This window comes from Momordica charantia, assembly GCF_013281855.1.
Source record: "Momordica charantia cultivar OHB3-1 chromosome 6 unlocalized genomic scaffold, Mcharantia_2.0 BLBB01000006.1, whole genome shotgun sequence".
Lineage (NCBI taxonomy): Eukaryota > Viridiplantae > Streptophyta > Magnoliopsida > Cucurbitales > Cucurbitaceae > Momordica > Momordica charantia.
This window is the reverse complement of record NW_028275164.1, coordinates 29,870,469-29,888,626: the sequence shown is the minus strand read 5'-3', so window position 1 is coordinate 29,888,626 and position 18,158 is coordinate 29,870,469. Positions and strand designations below refer to the sequence as shown.

The 18,158-nt window shown below is 32.4% G+C and overlaps 3 protein-coding genes across 4 annotated transcripts; 2 read left to right on the top strand and 1 right to left on the bottom strand.

Moving 5' to 3' along the window:
- The first annotated feature begins 116 nt into the window (after positions 1 to 116).
- On the top strand, positions 117 to 3,420 carry LOC111026141 (putative prolyl 4-hydroxylase 12). The gene is made up of 7 exons (XM_022304150.2): positions 117 to 432; positions 626 to 748; positions 960 to 1,017; positions 1,098 to 1,199; positions 2,368 to 2,425; positions 2,529 to 2,698; positions 2,775 to 3,420. The coding sequence occupies exons 1-7, from the start codon at positions 362 to 364 to the stop codon at positions 3,123 to 3,125; spliced, it is 933 nt and encodes a 310-aa protein (XP_022159842.1). The 5' UTR covers positions 117 to 361; the 3' UTR covers positions 3,126 to 3,420.
- Positions 3,421 to 4,873: 1,453 nt separating this feature from the next.
- LOC111026144 (ATP binding microtubule motor family protein) lies at positions 4,874 to 10,631 on the bottom strand. Of its 2 annotated transcripts, XM_022304154.2 has the most exons (18): positions 10,297 to 10,631; positions 9,755 to 9,920; positions 9,432 to 9,632; positions 9,087 to 9,279; positions 8,791 to 8,999; positions 8,439 to 8,689; positions 8,219 to 8,264; positions 7,161 to 7,235; positions 6,974 to 7,033; positions 6,837 to 6,890; positions 6,677 to 6,728; positions 6,512 to 6,586; positions 6,112 to 6,401; positions 5,984 to 6,030; positions 5,781 to 5,802; positions 5,628 to 5,696; positions 5,159 to 5,197; positions 4,874 to 5,057 (listed from the first exon to the last, which is right to left on the bottom strand). In XM_022304154.2, the coding sequence occupies exons 1-18, from the start codon at positions 10,494 to 10,496 to the stop codon at positions 5,010 to 5,012; spliced, it is 2,097 nt and encodes a 698-aa protein (XP_022159846.1). In that variant the 5' UTR covers positions 10,497 to 10,631; the 3' UTR covers positions 4,874 to 5,009. The 2 variants fall into 2 exon arrangements, with proteins under 2 accessions (XP_022159846.1, XP_022159847.1); XM_022304155.2 differs by lacking the exon at positions 6,974 to 7,033.
- Positions 10,632 to 12,895: 2,264 nt separating this feature from the next.
- LOC111025959 (transmembrane protein, putative (DUF677)) lies at positions 12,896 to 16,327 on the top strand. Its single transcript, XM_022303896.2, has 2 exons — positions 12,896 to 13,127; positions 15,198 to 16,327. Exons 1-2 carry the CDS (start codon positions 13,076 to 13,078, stop codon positions 16,265 to 16,267), a joined length of 1,122 nt encoding a protein of 373 aa, XP_022159588.1. The 5' UTR covers positions 12,896 to 13,075; the 3' UTR covers positions 16,268 to 16,327.
- The last annotated feature ends 1,831 nt before the right edge of the window (positions 16,328 to 18,158 follow it).

Here is an 18,158-nt window from a genome sequence, read left to right as displayed (position 1 = left end):
TTTATAATAAATACTAAATCCTCACAATCTTTAAACCAGAGGAACTAAATTTTTTAGTTATATACTAAAGTTTAGGTATGCGCCCTCGATAAGTTGCTTAGGTTGGCCAAGTGTATTTCTCATAGTATAAGAAACAAACAGTAGAGTAATATGTTCAATGGTGTAATTTCAGTCCTTGTTAGTTCGAATATCTAATCGAGAGAGTGCAAAATGCAAATGGGATCCAGATTCATGGAACTACCGAAGAAATCATGAATTTCTACAGCAGCACTCATGTTTCAAAGACAATTTCTAATACATTTTTCTCAACTTCCCATTTCTCTAATTCGGATCTTCGTCTTCGTCGCCGTCTCACCCATCCATGGATTCTCGTCTTCCCGTCTTACTTCTTTTAGCGACTGCAATTTCGTTCTTAAGCTGCCTTGCACAAAGGTGATAACCGAACGCCATTTTACATCTCAGCTGTGTCTTTTTCATTTCGAAGTCGTGGGTTCTGTAGATCCGCAATTGGAATTGTATTCGTAAAACTGATTTTCGTTTCACTTCCTAATACTGAAATTGTTGAATGATTTGTCGATGCATGATTGAGTTTGATATCGTGGTTTTTTTCCCTCCTTTCTGCCAGCAATTTGATTAGTGGGCGCAAGGGTTTAAGGGACCAATTGATCGAAAGTGTACCTTTGAGCTACTCTAATCATTCTGGAAGAATCGACCCATCAAGAGTTGTCCAAGTCTCTTGGCGACCAAGGTCAGGTACTTGCAGAATCTCTCATACGATACTGTTGACGTGAAACTGTGAAATCATTTAGAATTACTCCTAGGTTGTGGCTTATGAATTAGTTCTCTTTTCTCCTCTTTTTGTGACAGAATGAACTTCAAAACATTTTGAAGTTCTTTTATACTGTACATATTTGTTGATTAATTTAATAGGAAGTCTGATTTAACTTTTTTTGCTATAGGGTTTTCTTGTATAAAGGATTTCTCTCAGATGAGGAGTGTGATCACCTTATTTCTTTGGTATGTTTCTGCCATGTTCTTCATAGTATCTTGAACATGGCTTCAGCTGTTTCTGACGTGTATATAACTTTTGGGCGTAGGCTACAAGTTCAGAAGATAAACCTTCTGGGAACAGTACTGACTCTGGGAACACTGTCCCAACCAAAATTCTAAAGAGTTCAGGAGCCATTTTAAACACAACAGTACGTTCCTGTGCTTTTCGAAGTTTATGGGTTGGTTTGATACCACACCTAGTGGTTCATGGTGGAGTTCTAACCATAGAAAATTCTTTTGTAATACCTTTTGATGCTATTCTTTTAATGGTTATTGACAATTGAAAGGTATTTTTTTTGTAGTTCCCCCTAGGCTGTTCTTTTCTCCCCTTTTAAATATAGTTCTCACTTCTCTGTTTCTTAAAAAAAAAAAGTGATGCTGCAGAATCTGTCACATCGAGATTTTCTTATCATGTTTTCTTAAAATTGACAGAAGCAGCATACTATTAATCTTATATCGCTTCGCATTAGTTTCTACATGCTAGTAATTATGCAATCCATTAGTTTAGACCTTTTTCTGACATTGTTGTTTTATTTATTTCTTGTGGTTTTGGTCAGTATTCAACTAATACATGGATGAACAGTTTGAGTTTATCTCATTGTTCAATGTATTTTCTATTGGACTATGTTTGTTTAAAAGCATTCTGTTATTAGTTTTTATGGTGGTAGTGGTACTACCAAAGTATCAAATATCTGTGTTGTGTATATTAGGATTTGGACTTGGTTACACCTACTATTGTTGATCTTAATCTATTACCATTGATGTGGGGTTTTGTTTTCAAAGATTCCATCTCTCATTCCCTAAATCCTTGATGGGTCACTTTTAGCATTGATGATAGACGATATGCTCTCAAATTGCTCTCATTTTTTTTTATTTTCAAACATATAAAACATTCTTTGTTGCTGAGTTTTCTGGGGAACCTGCAGTCGCTTGAAGGGAATCTCAAAAAATTCGGGCTCTAAATGTCTTGTGAAGAGTGAAGTCAGAAATTTCTCTCTCTGGTTTTATAGATATAAAGCACTAAAAAGTGTGGGGGATGGTGGTAAAACCTAAGATAATATATACTAGGATCTCATAATTGTTACTGAAATTCTTTGTTCTTGGTGACTCCACTATGACTTGTCAGTCAGCATCAATTGTCTCCCAAAATTTGTAACAAGCCTGACTTAAGGGAGTATTTGTTGGGATCATAGAACTTATAATTGTGCTTTTTTTTGTGGTACCAACTATTCCTGTTGGTGAAGCTGCTACTGTTAGTCTATTTCTAGGTTCTATGAGATTTACGATTCGTTTATTTTGTTGGGGCTTGTGTCTTAGGATGATATCATTGCAAGGATCGAGAATCGAATTGCTGTGTGGACTTTTCTTCCAAAAGGTATTTTCCACCAGTACTGTGTACTGCTTTTCCTTCCACATTTTCTGGATAATGCCCCTTGTATTTAATCTTCTTCTAAACTTCTCAGTTCTATTGTCTTCAGATTATAGCATGCCTTTGCAGATTTTGCAATATGGGGGTGAAGAAGCAGAGCATAAGTACGTTTTTGGTAACAGATCTGCAATGTTGTCCAGTGAGCCTTTGATGGCCACAGTAGTTCTGTATCTCTCAGATTCTGCTAGCGGTGGCGAGATGCGCTTTCCTGAATCAAAGGTGAGAGAAAATACTCAAACATCCGTGGCCAACTGGCCATAACACCGTACTAATGACTGCCATTTAAATGCCTCAGGTAAAGAGCAGATTTTGGTCAGACCGGAGAAAGAAAAACAACATTCTGAGACCAGTGAAAGGCAATGCAGTTCTTATTTTCTCTGTGCATCTTAATGCTTCTCCAGACAAGAGTAGCTCCCATACCCGATCTCCGATACTCGATGGGGAATTGTGGATTGCAACAAAATTCTTCTACTTAAGACCAATCACTGGGAATAAACACACAGACGAACCTGATGGAGACTGTAATGATGAAGATAAAAGCTGCCCCCAATGGGCTGCCATTGGCGAATGCGAACGAAACGCTGTTTTCATGATTGGTTCTCCAGATTACTATGGAACATGTAGAAAAAGCTGCAACGCATGTTGATGAATAACCAACCAACCGTTCAAGTAAAAATTCCTCTCTTCCTAATTTGAGCAAGTATTTGTTAATTTTTTCTGTTGTCACACAAAATTAGAGTTAAATGAGTAATTTGATTTGTGATCGGCCTATTTTAGAATCTTGGTAACTTTTGGAGGATTTTGGTTCTTTGAAAATCCAAATTTAGAGCTCAAATACTTCTCCATATGAGTCTATTATTTGTTTAGATATGGGATTGTATTAATATATCTCTTCTGCAACTGTAAGGTTCAGATATGATATTGTAGCATGCTTTTCTTAATTGTTTACATATATTAAGAATTTATCTATTGCCAACGTGGGTTCAGATACTTTAAAAAAAGGAAAGAAAAAATGGAATTTCATTCTCACAAGAACAATATGCCAATCTGGCAAACACCAGGTTAAAGTTTAGATTTTTATTAATTATACTTGATTATCTTTTTTAATTAAGATAATTGTAAAATTTATCGGGCAAAAAGAAATCTATGGTCGTATTATACCCTTTTGAGTTTTTTTTCTTTAAATTATTTTATTAATTTATTATTTTTATAGTTTAACGGTAAAGGACTTGGATCCTTATTCTCTAGAGGGGTAAGTAATGTGTGGATTGGTTGAGTTGTTTATGTAGACTCCCAAATTTTAAGTTAATTTTAATAAAGATAATAGCTTTAAATTGGAAATTTGGAATCTAGTATCTATAAATATATAAATAGATTATGGGACAAATGGGAAGAAATTTGACTCAAATGAAATGCCTAAGTAATTGATTTTTTTAGAAGTGAAATATTGTCTTTTGATTTGAATGTTTTGAGAATTGGAGAACACCGTATTATCCATCATATGCTTAAGATTCTTCTTGGAGTTTATTTGATGTGATTCTAACTTATGAGGGGTTGAGTAAAGAGGTAAAAAAAAAAAAAAGGAAAAAAAAAATCTTATTATATTTCAGTTCATTTTTAATGATTTTTTATTATCATTTTTAACCCTCAAATCAATGCATGTACAAAGACACATTGACATTGCCCATTGTGTTTTTTCAATAAATTATTTAACAAAGATCTTGGCACATGTTATATTCATCACTTAAATTAATATTCAATAAAAATATCTATTTTTTTTTAGTATAACAGGTTGGGAAAAGGATCTGAATTCACAACCTATTGATTGGATGTATATGTCAATTATCACCGAGCTAAACAAGTGTACATTCAACGAATAAAACAAAAAATGTTTGAGAGTTGGAGGAATAGGTATAAAAAGAGACCAAAATCCTTGTCATTTATTTGGACTAATTTAACAAAAATTTCAATGGGTTCCAAAATTTAACACATCTACATCGGCGGATTCTATATATATAATTTTCTTTTAGTAAATAAAAAAGATATGTATAAGCAGAATTACTACTTAATAATTAACTAAAATAAAAATATTAAATTTTATATATTCTACCAAATTAGCAAAATACACTCGTCCCAAATCCAAAAATGTATTCTGCCAAACAAAAATGAGTAGCAATGACAAAAAATAATTAAAGATGGAATATTTAAAAGTTACCAGACGAAAATAAGATTTAAACTATTTTTTAATGTCAATTACTTTTCTACAAATCTCCGTTGACATCAATATTTTCTTCACAAATTTGACAGCATCAAACATTTCCCATCAATTAACATTAAAATCTTTGGTTATAAATATAAATTTGGAGAGATGATGTACATGCTATGGAAAAAAGATGAAGGAAAAAGAGTTCTGTATAGAAGAATCTTTATATACACACCCCAGATTATACATTCACCAACAGCAGGCACCTGTTTCACTGTTTCAGAGAATTTGAAAGGCAACTAAATTTTATGTATAGTTCCATTTCACCTAGTTGAATAATCGAGCGCCCATTTCTTTTTTTATCAATCCCTTTATCTGTATACACCAAAAAATAACCACTGTTACAGCTCTGTAAAACTACATTTTTTTTCTCATGAGCAATTGAAGAAAGAGGAGAGAAGAAAAGGAGAGAGTACCTGCTTTGCTGATAATCCTATCTCCGTTAGATCATCAAGCTGTTCAAGTGAGGTACAGAAGGAAATCTAGGTGAGTTTGTGAATCATCAGCATTGGAATCATGGATGAAACATCATGGAGTTTGATAATAATTTTGTTATGAATAATTAGAATTTATAATATATGCGCTCAGGGTTCCTAAGTGGTAGTCCAATTGGCAAGGATTTGGGGTCTTTTGGTCTGACGTCTTAGATTCGAACATTTTGGTAAGTTTGATGTTTCACGGTTTCCTTTGTTTAGTTTTTTCACTTTCTAAAAATACTTTCTTGAGACAAACTTCAAAAGAAAAAGATATATATATATATATATATATATTTCGAAGGCTGCGCTTTTAGGGAAGAACAGACAACCAAAAACAAAATCGATATCGTGTCCCTAAGATAAATTCGAAGAGCCTTCATGAGATTTCAAATACAGTAGGGGGACTCACACTCTTGAATGGCTCGGGAGACTCTTCACGTAGTTCAATAATTGAAGTAGCTCTCTTCTCTCCAATTCCCTGGAGAGTAAAAAATTTTCATTAAATCATTTGTAAGAGCAACAAACATTAGAAGTTAAAAAGAACATAATAAATGCTACTCACTTTCAATCTTTTCAGTTCTTCCCTGTGAAGAGCAAGAAGTAGAACAAGGAAAAGAAACTTGTCAAACAAGAATAGAACAAACAGCCAATGGATACAGTATTCCTAATATTGAAAATTTAAGCAAAGACATGTATAATATAGATGCCTTATCCTAAAGTCAATTAAAATTTCACAGTACAGTAGAACAAAAAACATCAACTTACTTGCTAGCTGTGTTCAGAAACCTTAGATAGTCATCCACAAGTGAATTCTGAAAAACAGAAAAAAGAAGAGTCAACTATATTTAAATGGCCAAGGGATCAAATTTAGATATAACATTGACAAATCTAACCTTCACACCCGTACTGCGCTTGCTGAGCGTTTCCCAAGGAGTAGTTGGATCAGCAACATCGTGTTCATCATAATCTCTACTCCATTCTATGGTTGGAGTCTGTGCTTCCATAACATCAGTAGAGACTAAGCTACGGGGAGCAGCATCACTGTCAGGGATCTTTAAGCACATAGGTGCGGAAGAACTAATCAATCTCAAAGTGTTGGATAATTCTCGTAATCGTGCACTTATTGGAGGAGATTTATCTTCATTGATCATATAGCTATTGTTTTCCTTATCCAAATCTGAGCCTGTAACATGCCAAAAGAAAAGAGAAATTAAACAAGGATTTCATGTAAAACATCATTAAAGCATTTTTATATACAAAACTAGCAAAACTGCCGATTATATTGCTACCTACTTTTAACAACAGACACGCTCGTGTTATTTGTCACCCCAGGTGTGCTTTCCACTGGAAGGTCATAAATGTTTGGACCTATAAAAAGTTATAATATATATAATTTATCTATATACATCAAATGGACGCCCAAAGCCTAACATACACTTCACCACAAAATTATCATACCATCTCCTGCGGCGGATAATGCTTTCATATTGTCATCGATTCTTTTAGAATCCTGATTGCCATTAAAAACATCCAAGACAAACAAAAAATAGATGTGTAAGACTTGTATCCAGTTTCGTATAGTTTAATTATGCAGCCTAGAAAAACTAAAGATGATTACCTCTGGCACTGTGGTAGTTTCTAATGCATTGGAAATTTCTACAGCTAACAATTCCTGAGATATACAAAATGCCTTAAATTGAGAAACAATAAGGTATATGTTCTTCGCATTACAAAAGTTGCAAACATGTTACTTGCCTTTTCTAATGCAGAAGTAGATTCTTCAGGCTTTAGAGGAGAACATGGTAAAGAATTTTCCTAACAGAGTGATAGAGATCACAAATTCAATTCTTCATTTGGGGGGGGGGGGGGGGTGGTTGGTGATCATCTGTGTTGTACATTAACAAAAAATCCGGTTTAACACATAACTTAGTCAGTTAACTACCTGGCCCACAGCAGAAGAAGATTCTCCATGCTTCAGAGGTACACGTCTATGAGATGCACTTGACAATTGAATTTCCTAGAAGCAGTTAAGAGTCAGATACAAATGATCTACAAATCTAAATCGTTCGGTTGGGTGCGCAGAAGAAATGTCAGAAAAGACATTTATCAATTTGAGTATGTCCATCAAAATGTCGCCTCTTCCTGCATTTATGTTTTTCCTGTTGACATGACATGACTCCTAACATTTTATCTCACAAATCAATTCCCTTGTGTGTTTTCGCACAAAACTCAAAAGAAAAGCCACACCCAGCCTTTGCAAAGAATTAAAAACCAAACCAAAACCACTTCTTTCTGGATGCAAGTTTGTTAGAGGAATTTAAATAACTTGAAGAAGAATAGAAAAAACAGAAACCACATTTGTTCCTACATGTAGGTTCAAATTACGAACCTGGAGATCTTGAGGTGGGCGAATAAACAACTTTGTAATCTTGAGAGTATGTAAATAAACCAGAGATTTCCAACTGCCTTATTTTATAATGATTCTGCCTCCTAAAGTTATTTTAGTGTACCATTTCTTTTTTAATTCAGTCACATGGATTCAGACAGTGACTAAAACACCAGTTCAAGGGTTGTACTTGCCATTAACTTCTTCATCAGTTTAAACGTCGTAAAGTGGAGTCTTTATGTCTAGTGAGTGAAAACTTGTGGTTCTCCTATAGTTAAGCAAACCCAACTGGAACAGTTTTAGGTATGCTCGACCAGACTGAAGTGGTTCTTACAGTTAAGAACTAAAGTGGTTTGGTTCCTGCAGTTAAGCATACCGTACTGAAATAGTTTTAGATTTAAAATGTGAGGGAAAGCTGTATTGCTCAATGTAGTAAGTTGTTTTAGAGATAGTTTGATTCATGACCACCATTAATTGAGGTTTCAAAATTTCCTCTATGGAACCTAGTTCCTCCAACTTTTCTCCATTTTCATATCATATTCCATAACAGAATATCAAGTGTATGACAAATCTTCAAAAGAAATGATAAGCTACAATATGATTATTGATCGTACCTTGTCTAGTTTTCCCAAATGACTTGTATCATCGTCAAACAACTTCCTTCAAAAGGGAGTAAAAAGAAGATATAAGGGCAATTAGTAAGCATCCAGATATATGCATAAACAGAAATATAAATTAAAATGAAAACTTACGATTCAACTTTTTTTTTTTTGGAAGTGAAAAGGAAAAATGTTCAGTTTTAATTTGTACAGAATATTGGTTTTTATTTCATACCTTCCTTTCATTGCAGATGAGGCTGTACTACTTGCCTTCTTTTCAGAAAAGGAGAACCGGGAGACAGGCTGCTTCTTTATAGTTGCAATAAGAGTCCTTGGGATCTGGTTTCTAAGCGATGATGAACGAATCACAGTATTTGCCAAACTTCTATTTTTTCTATTGGCATCTGGAGCAACCCGCTTGGTTACTTGACAAGACCTAGCCGCCAAATTAGCCATGTAGATGGAGTCTTGGCAAAATGTTGCATTCTGTAATGTAAAAAAGATTTGTGAAAACAAGGATGATCATGAACAACTTTCGGAAACAAGGAAGTTATGGAGAATTAAAAAACCCCATTAAAGCCCCATACCAAGCAAGTAATCATCAAAATTCGACTTCGTGCTCCTCCCAAGGAGTCTTGCAGAATGCGTGTAAGCTTACTTTCTCGATATGGCACATGGCTATCATTAGCATTCAAAGCAGAAGCAACATTCAGTAAGGCATATATAGACTTGTTGATTTTACTATTTTCGACGAGGCTGGTGCCATCACAACTTTTCCTTCTTGTATCTTCGTAACCTGATATAGGAGCAAAAAGAACAGGAATTAAATGTAATTGAAGTACTTTTTCCTATAATTCTTTAACTGTCTCATAAATTTAACTACCAGCCATGTCAACAAAATTCATCTTGGCAGCAAAACGAGAATCCGTAGTAGTCTCATCTGGAGATGATATATGCACTATCAAGCCCCTGTGGCTTCTGTGGGGGGGTTCATTTGCAATTTTTTGCGCTTGTTTACGCGAACTAGAACCAACGAAATATAGTCCATAGAAGTCTGACAGAGATTTCACTGGAATCTGAACAACAATTAAAACAAAGTGCCTTAAAGAATGTAAATGAACAGAAAGAAAGATTAGAAAATTTCAACAATCAAGGCAAAGAATATTGATGGCCAAATTAATAAGCTTCAAAATTTTGGACATAAAGGCAAAAGCAGGGTATAACTTGCCTGCGAAAGTCCCTTAAGTTGTATTTTGCCTTGACCATCATCCAATACTAAAACTGTTGGTCGTTTTGGATCCAGTAAATCACACACATGATCCACATAAACTTCATAGTACGATATGGAAATTGATTTCCCTTTTTCTAAGGCCATCAAAAGAAACTCATTTATGGATAATGATGCTAGACCTGGTTTCTCTATAGTGCCCTGCAAAATAGATGGTCTAATTAGTACAGCAAGTAACTTGCAAAAGGAAAGGAATAAAAAAATAAACGAGGTTAGAGATAATCTTAGAACAGAAAATCAAGAAACAATGATCAAAGGTGCACCTGAATCATTGAAGTTTTTGCACTGCCTCTTGCACCATATGCAATAACTGTAGCATTATGGCCATCGAAGACTCCAGGAATCAGAGATTTTACTTCTCTTGCAAATATTTTTTCAGTGTCTTCATTTTGCTCATAGCAATAATCTAATTCGTAAGACTCCTTACGACTGCAAGATAAAAGAATCATCTTTATCTACCAAGAAACTTGCTTTTGGTACAACAAAAGTATATCAGGAATAATTATTTCTCAGAAACGTAATAGTGAATAATGATTCCTAATTGCTTTCCCCTTGACCCACTTAAATAATTCGATAGTAAAAAAAAAAAAAAAGTAGTTAACCATAATACCATAATTTGATTAAATTTCCAACTGAATTAGTTTCTTCTTCTTCCCAATACTTCCTTGATCAATTTTGCAGACTAGTGTCTACCACGCATGACAGAATCCGCGCACAAAATTAATCGATAACTCACAAACAGCAAAGTGGAGACAAAACATACTAGGTCTTGACACCGTACGTGAAAACAAAAAGAAGAAGTTACCTCCCTGTCCCTGGTTGATCTCCAAATGAGATGGTTACAGACTGGGAAGCATCTCCATCAGGCTTGTTCACAGAGATCCACGACGTGGTAGTTCCTCCATCTGAGCTTCTGATCTTTGCGACCACCCGCACCTTCCGTCCCTCGTTGAAACCCTTGGCAGCTCTTCTGAGCTCCAAATTGTCCTTGGTACACGAAGCCATGTAAATTAGGGTTCTGGAAGCTTGAAATTTTTCGGAAGAAAGTGAAATCCAGATGAAAATTGAAGGGAGAAACGATTAATTTTGTCGTGGTTTGCCGTTTGTTTATTCTGTGAAACTATAATTGAGGGAGAAAGAAAGTACCCGTTGGGCGTTTCAAATTTTTGATTTCTTGCCGCTGGTCCTAACGCTCCCTTGAAAGAGATAGCCGAATCGGGTCGGGTCGTGGATAGGGCTTGGTCGGGCCAATGAAGTGTTATTGCAAAGGTGAATCAATTACTTAAAAGGGGAAAAAAAATTCTCAATAGACATTATAGAACCGTTGAAATATATATATATATATATATGGACTATAATAAAATATTTCAAGCATGAAATAAAATTTTCATCCACGTATTAACATTTTTATATGTCCGTAGGTGAAAAGTTGATTTACATTTTTATATTATCTAAAAAAAGATAGACAACATATAAAAAATATCAACAAAATATCACTAACATTTATATAATACTAATATTAATAATCTATAATTTATTTAACTTATTTAAAAAGGACGAAAGGACTATAGAAAGAATATTTATTTATTAATTTAAATAGTTGTTATAGATTCTTTTATTTTTATAATTTTTCAAAAAGTCTATCAATATAGACATTTTATGATATTTCCATAGATATCTTCATAAAATTGAAGTCTTAACATTTTCGTCCATTTTGATTTTTGAAATCTTGCTTGGAAGGGAAAAATGACATTATAATTTTTTGTTCAAATTTGTGAGTCTTAATAGTATACTTTGTTATTAATTGATTCGTCCACATTAATTTTTTCAGTATGGTCTTTGTTAAAATGAATGAATTTAAATAATTTTGATTTTTAATTTTCAAAATTAATGGGTAAATATGATGGGTGGCTGAAAACAATTATATGGGTGAATATAATGAACTTTCTTGTTATTGTTTTTTTTTTCCTTTCAAAAACATGTTTTTTATATTGAAACTTTTAGAGAAGATTTATTTATTTTTTCTGAAAGGAAAAAGAATTTATAAAAAAGATTTCAAAAAGTCAAAGAAGAATAATGAAATTGACAGCGCGACCATCCTCCTGTTTAACCGAATCCAAACTGTCATTTTTTTAAATATTACTAAAACTACACAAATTTATAAATATTAATTAATGACTTTTCTGTACTAAAATAAATAAATAATAACTTTTTAAAAAATATATTAAATAGAAATTATTTTTTATTCATTTAAATATATAAAAGGAAAATTTACCAATTTTAAAAAAGAAAAAAAAATATATATATAGATACACATACATACATATACATACATATACATATATTATTATTTATTTAAAAAATATATAAAATGATCTCTATATACCTTTTTTTTTTAATTCTTCTTCAAACACTTTTAAATGCGGCAACTACTCTACTATTTTAAGTATATGGTTTTCAATGTATTTGGTCTAATTATTGTCAGGAATTTCAAATTTTATTTTTTAATTTATATGTTGTCGTATAAGTAATATTTTTTTATAAATTATTGTACCGATATCTTTTATTTATTAGATATAAAACATCAAACTTTCGAGATTTGATTATTCTTTTATATATAATTTTCTATTTGAATTTTGTAGAGTCTAAAAAAGTCAACAAAAATTTTGGAGATGGATGGTCTGTGTTACATTTTTTTTTTTTACTTTACTTTCTATGTACTATGAATTCCAAGTTATTTTAAATATAATAGTGTACTAAATAAATACATATATATATAAATGTTAGTAAAAAACTCAAATAAAAATTCTAGATCGAACATATTTACTAACAAAAATTATAACTACACTACTGGCCTGAAGATCAACCCAAAGGAAATCAATAAACAGTTTGGCCAATGATGTATATAGGACGAATCCACAACATAGATCTCAACAGCCAATCGTCGTAAGGGATGAGTCGATGATCATAGCATAGTAGTGTATGTTGTTGCCTTTTAACCGTTTCTCAAACAACACGTTGGGATTTTCAGGACGACGGTCGTAACCGCTCTCCAAGGGACGTTGGATACCCAAAATCTATAAATAGAGAGTTCCACCTCACTTCTCTAATAGACGAGACTATTCTCTTTCTGAATAATAGATCAAACTTAGACTAACTTAACTATTAGAGCTGTTTCTCTTCCTATGTAGGTTCTGAGTATTCATCGAGCTATTTCATCCGAACTTTGCGGAGTTGATATTTCTATGATGAAACAGAGGAGATATATAGTTGAAACTCATACGCCACACCCATTTATATGATGAGATTATTCTTTCCAAGTATCCAAACAAAAGTCTTCGCTTACACCACAAGCTCCATATTTTCCTGCCCATCCATTGTTTCTTTCCTTCCAAGAAAACACTACCCAGAAAATCCAAATCCTTCCATTCCTCTCTCTTATAAAATTACACTTTCCCTTTCTTTCTCTCTCCTATTTTCTTCAACTTTTCCGCACAGCTCTCTCTCACATGATGAACATTTTGTGAATTGAATTATTTGATTTTGGTGGGTGTTTTTATCGGATTTTGATATTTCCCGACCAGATGAGGAAATTCAAGATTGTTTCACGATTGATAAAATTTCTTTCGTGCTCTGGTGAGTAAATTCAAACCAATACCTAACTAGTTAAGATAGGTTCAGGTTGACGTTTATATATGTAGGTAGTTGATTTTAACTTTGTTGTTTTTCTTAGTATAATATTTAGAGTGGGTGATCGAACTTACAACCTTTTAATTTTCAGTTATCATTCAATCCTGTGTTATGGACAAAATTTAAAGTGAATAGAATACATTAGAGGAGAATTTTGTATAATTTTTTCTTGTCTCAATTTGTCTTAACACAACCACCCTGGAAATTCAAGACCAATTTTATTGCTAATATTTTAAAATTTTTAATTATACTGAAAATTTTACAAATTAAAAAGTTGGAGCTAAAATTTCAAATAAACTCTGTTTTGTTCGGTAGTTTAGGATGATTTCATAAAATTTCATGAATTACTTATTTAATTTTGTCATATTTTAATATTTAATTAATAAGTTACGACGGAAATCCTGTATCATTAGTGGTAAACCCTCTATTTCTTTTTTTTTTTCCAACCAACAACTCCAAAAAGAAAAAGAAATATAGATCATATCAAATTATTCTCATTTCAAACTTACTTGGTAAAACAAAATTAAAATCATTTCTTGAACTTTTTGATTGTCAAATGGAGGTAAGGAAAATACTGAATACCAACTAGGCATTTGCATGAGTTAACATATTAATAAACACTTTTGATTAGTTGAAATTATTTTCTAGCTTAACTTTACAAGTTTGGTCCTAATTTTTAAAATTGTGTTCAGTAGGTTTTTAAATTTTAAACATATATAATATTTCTTTTTCATTTTCAATTTTGTGTCTAATCAGTATCTCTAAATTTTAAACTGTTTAATAAGTTGGGACATATTTAGACACATGATCGAGCTCTTAAACACTTTTTAAAATTTAAAAACCTATTAGATACACAATTTGTATCGTGAAGTTTAGAGATCTAATTGTGGAAGTTTTGAGATATATTAAAAAAAAGTTGGGATTTTTTTTGAAAAGTTTAGTACTAAATGTGTAATTTAATTTTTACCATGTTATAGAAGTATGTCATATTCAATCTAGGTAAGTTTTCATAGTTATTTTTGTGGGTATTAGTTCTGTTTGCTAGGTTGGATCGGATGTTTGCTTGGACTAGATTTGAAGTTCTCAATGTTGATTTATAAGATGATTTTTTTTCTTTTTCTTATGGCTCATTATGGGTTTAAACTACTTATATCTCAAGACAAATATTTTTTTTAACTCACAACATTATTATTTTGTTATTTATTAAGTCCTTTAAAAAAATTACAAAAGATCAATAATCAACTTTATAAACTAAAAACAAATATTTACAACATGTTTGGGAAAAAAGGGGGTAAAATGCAAATAATTCCCCCAAATAGTTTAATGTGTTTGCAATGGCACCCCTCTATAGTTCTAAAAAACCATAATTTGCCCACATAACATAGTTTCCAACTTATGAAAATGTACCTTTTTATTTTTTTTTACTTAGTGAACGAAATTAATAATAATTATAAATGCCCACTATCAATAGTGAATCAGAAATGATCATTGGAGCCTGGGTATCCACAAATTAAAGGTATATTTGCTTTCTAAAAAAAAGTATATTTGTTAAAATTATTATTACTATTATTAATTTCTCAATGAAGAGAATAAAATCGATGAAACATATTATAACTTTGGTCATTAGAGTTTAAAGTAATTAATAAGTTATTAAATTTGAAATTTTACATCTGATGCGCTCTTCAACTTAAAAAATTGTCTAAGAAGTCTTTTAAACTTTTAATATATATCTAATTGGCTTGAACTTTGAATTTTATATATAATACATCATTAACCTCCCCTTCCCCTTTTTAGAGTTGAAATTTATTAGATGCAAAATTTAGTTCATGAATTATTAGATAATTTTTAATGTTTAGAGATTAGATACAACTTTTAAAAATGGAAGGATCTAGATACTTTAAATTTAAGACACTTCTGAATTTAAGGACCAAATTCGTAATTTAAACATTTGTATATATATTTGTAATTTAAGGACCAACTTTTAAACATATATATGTATTTGTTTGTGTTGAATAGATGGTGAGCCACATATCACGAGCTATCCAATAGGTGTAGACGTGCGGGAGGAGTATGCTAATGCTTTCCGCACTGAATCCTACATCGACTTTTGGACACGTGTCCTTACCTTAAATGATGGAGATCTCACAACCCAACTTCCAGTGGAGTCCACAACTGCAACCCGACTCTCATCTTATAGGTTATTTGCCGAACATCTATTGGACCCAACCCAACCCACAGTTAAAAGGCTCTTGGCTTCGACCTATCTTAGGCCTAATTCTTACTCACTTCTCACTGATTATTTCTCTCACACAGCCAATGCTTCTCTCTTATGTGGGCGCTTACTTAAAGATATCCATAATTTACGTCTCAAGCTTCGTCCCCTTAAAATTACCCTCCACTCCATTGAAAATACAAGATTTTACCATAATTATAATTTCGAACCAATCTTGACCTGTTTGGTTGAATTTTCCAACGCCCACAACCCATTTGTGTCGTCCGCCCCATCTACTCGACGAATTCGAATAATCCAAAGTGGGTGCTCCAATTTGCTAAAGCAACTCGAGTTCAACCGCGACAAGGCACGGGCCAAGCTCAGGAGAGTTAGGTACTTCCAACACGGCTCGGCTGGTTTCTTGGTGGCTTTAACGACATCGCTTACAGTAATAGTCATGACTCATGGAATTGCATTGTTTGTTGCTGCGCCGGGCCTCCTTGTGGCTTCGATAGAGTTGGCTAAGTCAAGGAAGCTAGCCAAACAAGTGGCTCAACTCAATGTGGCCGCAAAAGGAACTTACACTTTGAATAGGGATTTCGACACAGTTGGTCGACTCGTGGCTCGGCTGAGTCATGAGCTGGAACACATGAGGGTAATGACGAGGTTTTGGCTTGAGAGAAGAGAGGATAGACGTCAAGCCATTAGTGAAGTGGCTCGTCAGTTGAAGCAAAACCATGCAAGCTTTAGCCAACAACTAGATGAACTTGAGGAACATTTGTATTTGTGTTTTATGACCATAAATCGGGCCAGAAATCTTGTCGTAAAAGAGATTCTGGATCCGGGTCAACCCGCTAAGGCTCCACATGTATGATCATAATTCAATTCATATATTATCAAGAAGAAATCTCACCTCATAAGAAATTTTTAATTATTTTTCTTCAAAATGCCATATTAATTTACAATTTTGTTTCACCTATTTATTGAGAAATGCTATTTATTCTCACAGTTATTTGAATTCATTCTTATGCTAAAATAGTTTCCTCACAATTTTAAGTACTGTGATATCCATTCCATTCCGAAAATTTTATTTAAAAAAGATCAATTTTAACCTTGAATTTGGCCATGTATATATATTAATTTTGACTTTCTAATTATCAAATTATATCTTAAACTGTTGTAATTTCCTTTAAAATTTTAAAAAGTATTTCCAATTTTTATCCGTTAATAGATTTTCGTTTGAAGAATGATTGAAAAAAGTATTCTAATGTGTGTCTAATGAATTATAAAACATAACGTTTAGTATTAAATTTATAGGATTTAAACAAATGCTACAACAAAACATGCTTTTTAATAATATTTTTCGTGATATCATATATTTAGTATTAAATTTATAGGATTTAAAGTACAAAAACTACAACGGAGAATGTTTTTTTTCTGTAGTATTTTTCGTGAATTATCCTATCCTTTTTGTACAGTGAAAACTGCGTTGTTGTAGTAATGTATGATAACTACTAAGTTGACTCATCTATCAACAGTATAGATAGAAAAATGACTTTGTATCATAGTACGTTTGATTCATTATGCTCTTTTAGAAAACACCTTAAGTAGTACTAAATTTAAGCGTTAGAACTTACTTTTCTTATTTTGTAACTCATATACTCGCCTTCGAAGGCTATCGGTATGCTTCTTTCGACATTCAATTTCTACACTAAAACAATTTCCTTTAAAGTATTTTCACTTTCTATCATTGCATGAATTCAAACAGACGTTTTCCAACTCTAAATGGAGCAGTATCACACTAGAACCTTAACTCTAGAGAAAGTTGAGTGAGGAATAATAGAGGGACAACTCTTGGAGGAATGAGAAAAATGAGAGGTGTCGTCTTAAAAAGGTTTGAAGACAACCCTTTATATACTCGAGTAATTGTGGCTTCAAAATTACACAACTTAATATCACAATTAAATTTCATTCTTAAATTTTGGTGGCTCAACAATAATATATTAATTTCTAAAATTATTATGGCCCTTGCAACATTGCAAGGAAAGGAAGGAAGACTTTATAAAAGTGGCTTTTGACATTCTCAATCATAAGCTCAAACGCTGATCAAGTCTGTTGGTTCTTTCTATTCCGTAGCGATTGTCAACAAAAAGACTTCTGTCTAAACTTATGTTCGAGTTTCTAGGTGGATCACAGAGAAGGAAGATGGATTTCGATTTTATATATTATTTTGAGCAAGTGATAGTTCAACAAAATTGAAACTCCACGTTCAAATAATATAAAGTAGACCTTACTTATTTTGAATCTCGACCAAAATTTTTTAATTTTCAAACAAAATAAAACTAATATATTATCTCAAAAAGATGATAATAAGTAACTGATATGAATCAATAAAAATTTTCAATCTCGTTAAATTTCATCTAAATCAGTAGAATAAAAATGGAGGGAACTATTTCAATTTCAACGAAGTGGAAGAATAAAATAGTTTTATTTATCTTACATAATTATGCATATGCCTTTTGTTGGATGAAAAATAAAAAGGAATATTGAAAATTCAAATCTAAATTTTCTTTGAAGCCCAATCTGGACCAAATTTGCAAACACATTATATGGCCAATATTTTTGCTTTAATCTATCTCTATATTAATCAAGAACATTTTTTTTTTAATTCAACGAAATGTTAAAGGGTGGATTTCAAAATTCTGACCAATTGATGGTATGATATATACATTAGAGTTACGTACACATTAGCTTCTACTAGTTGT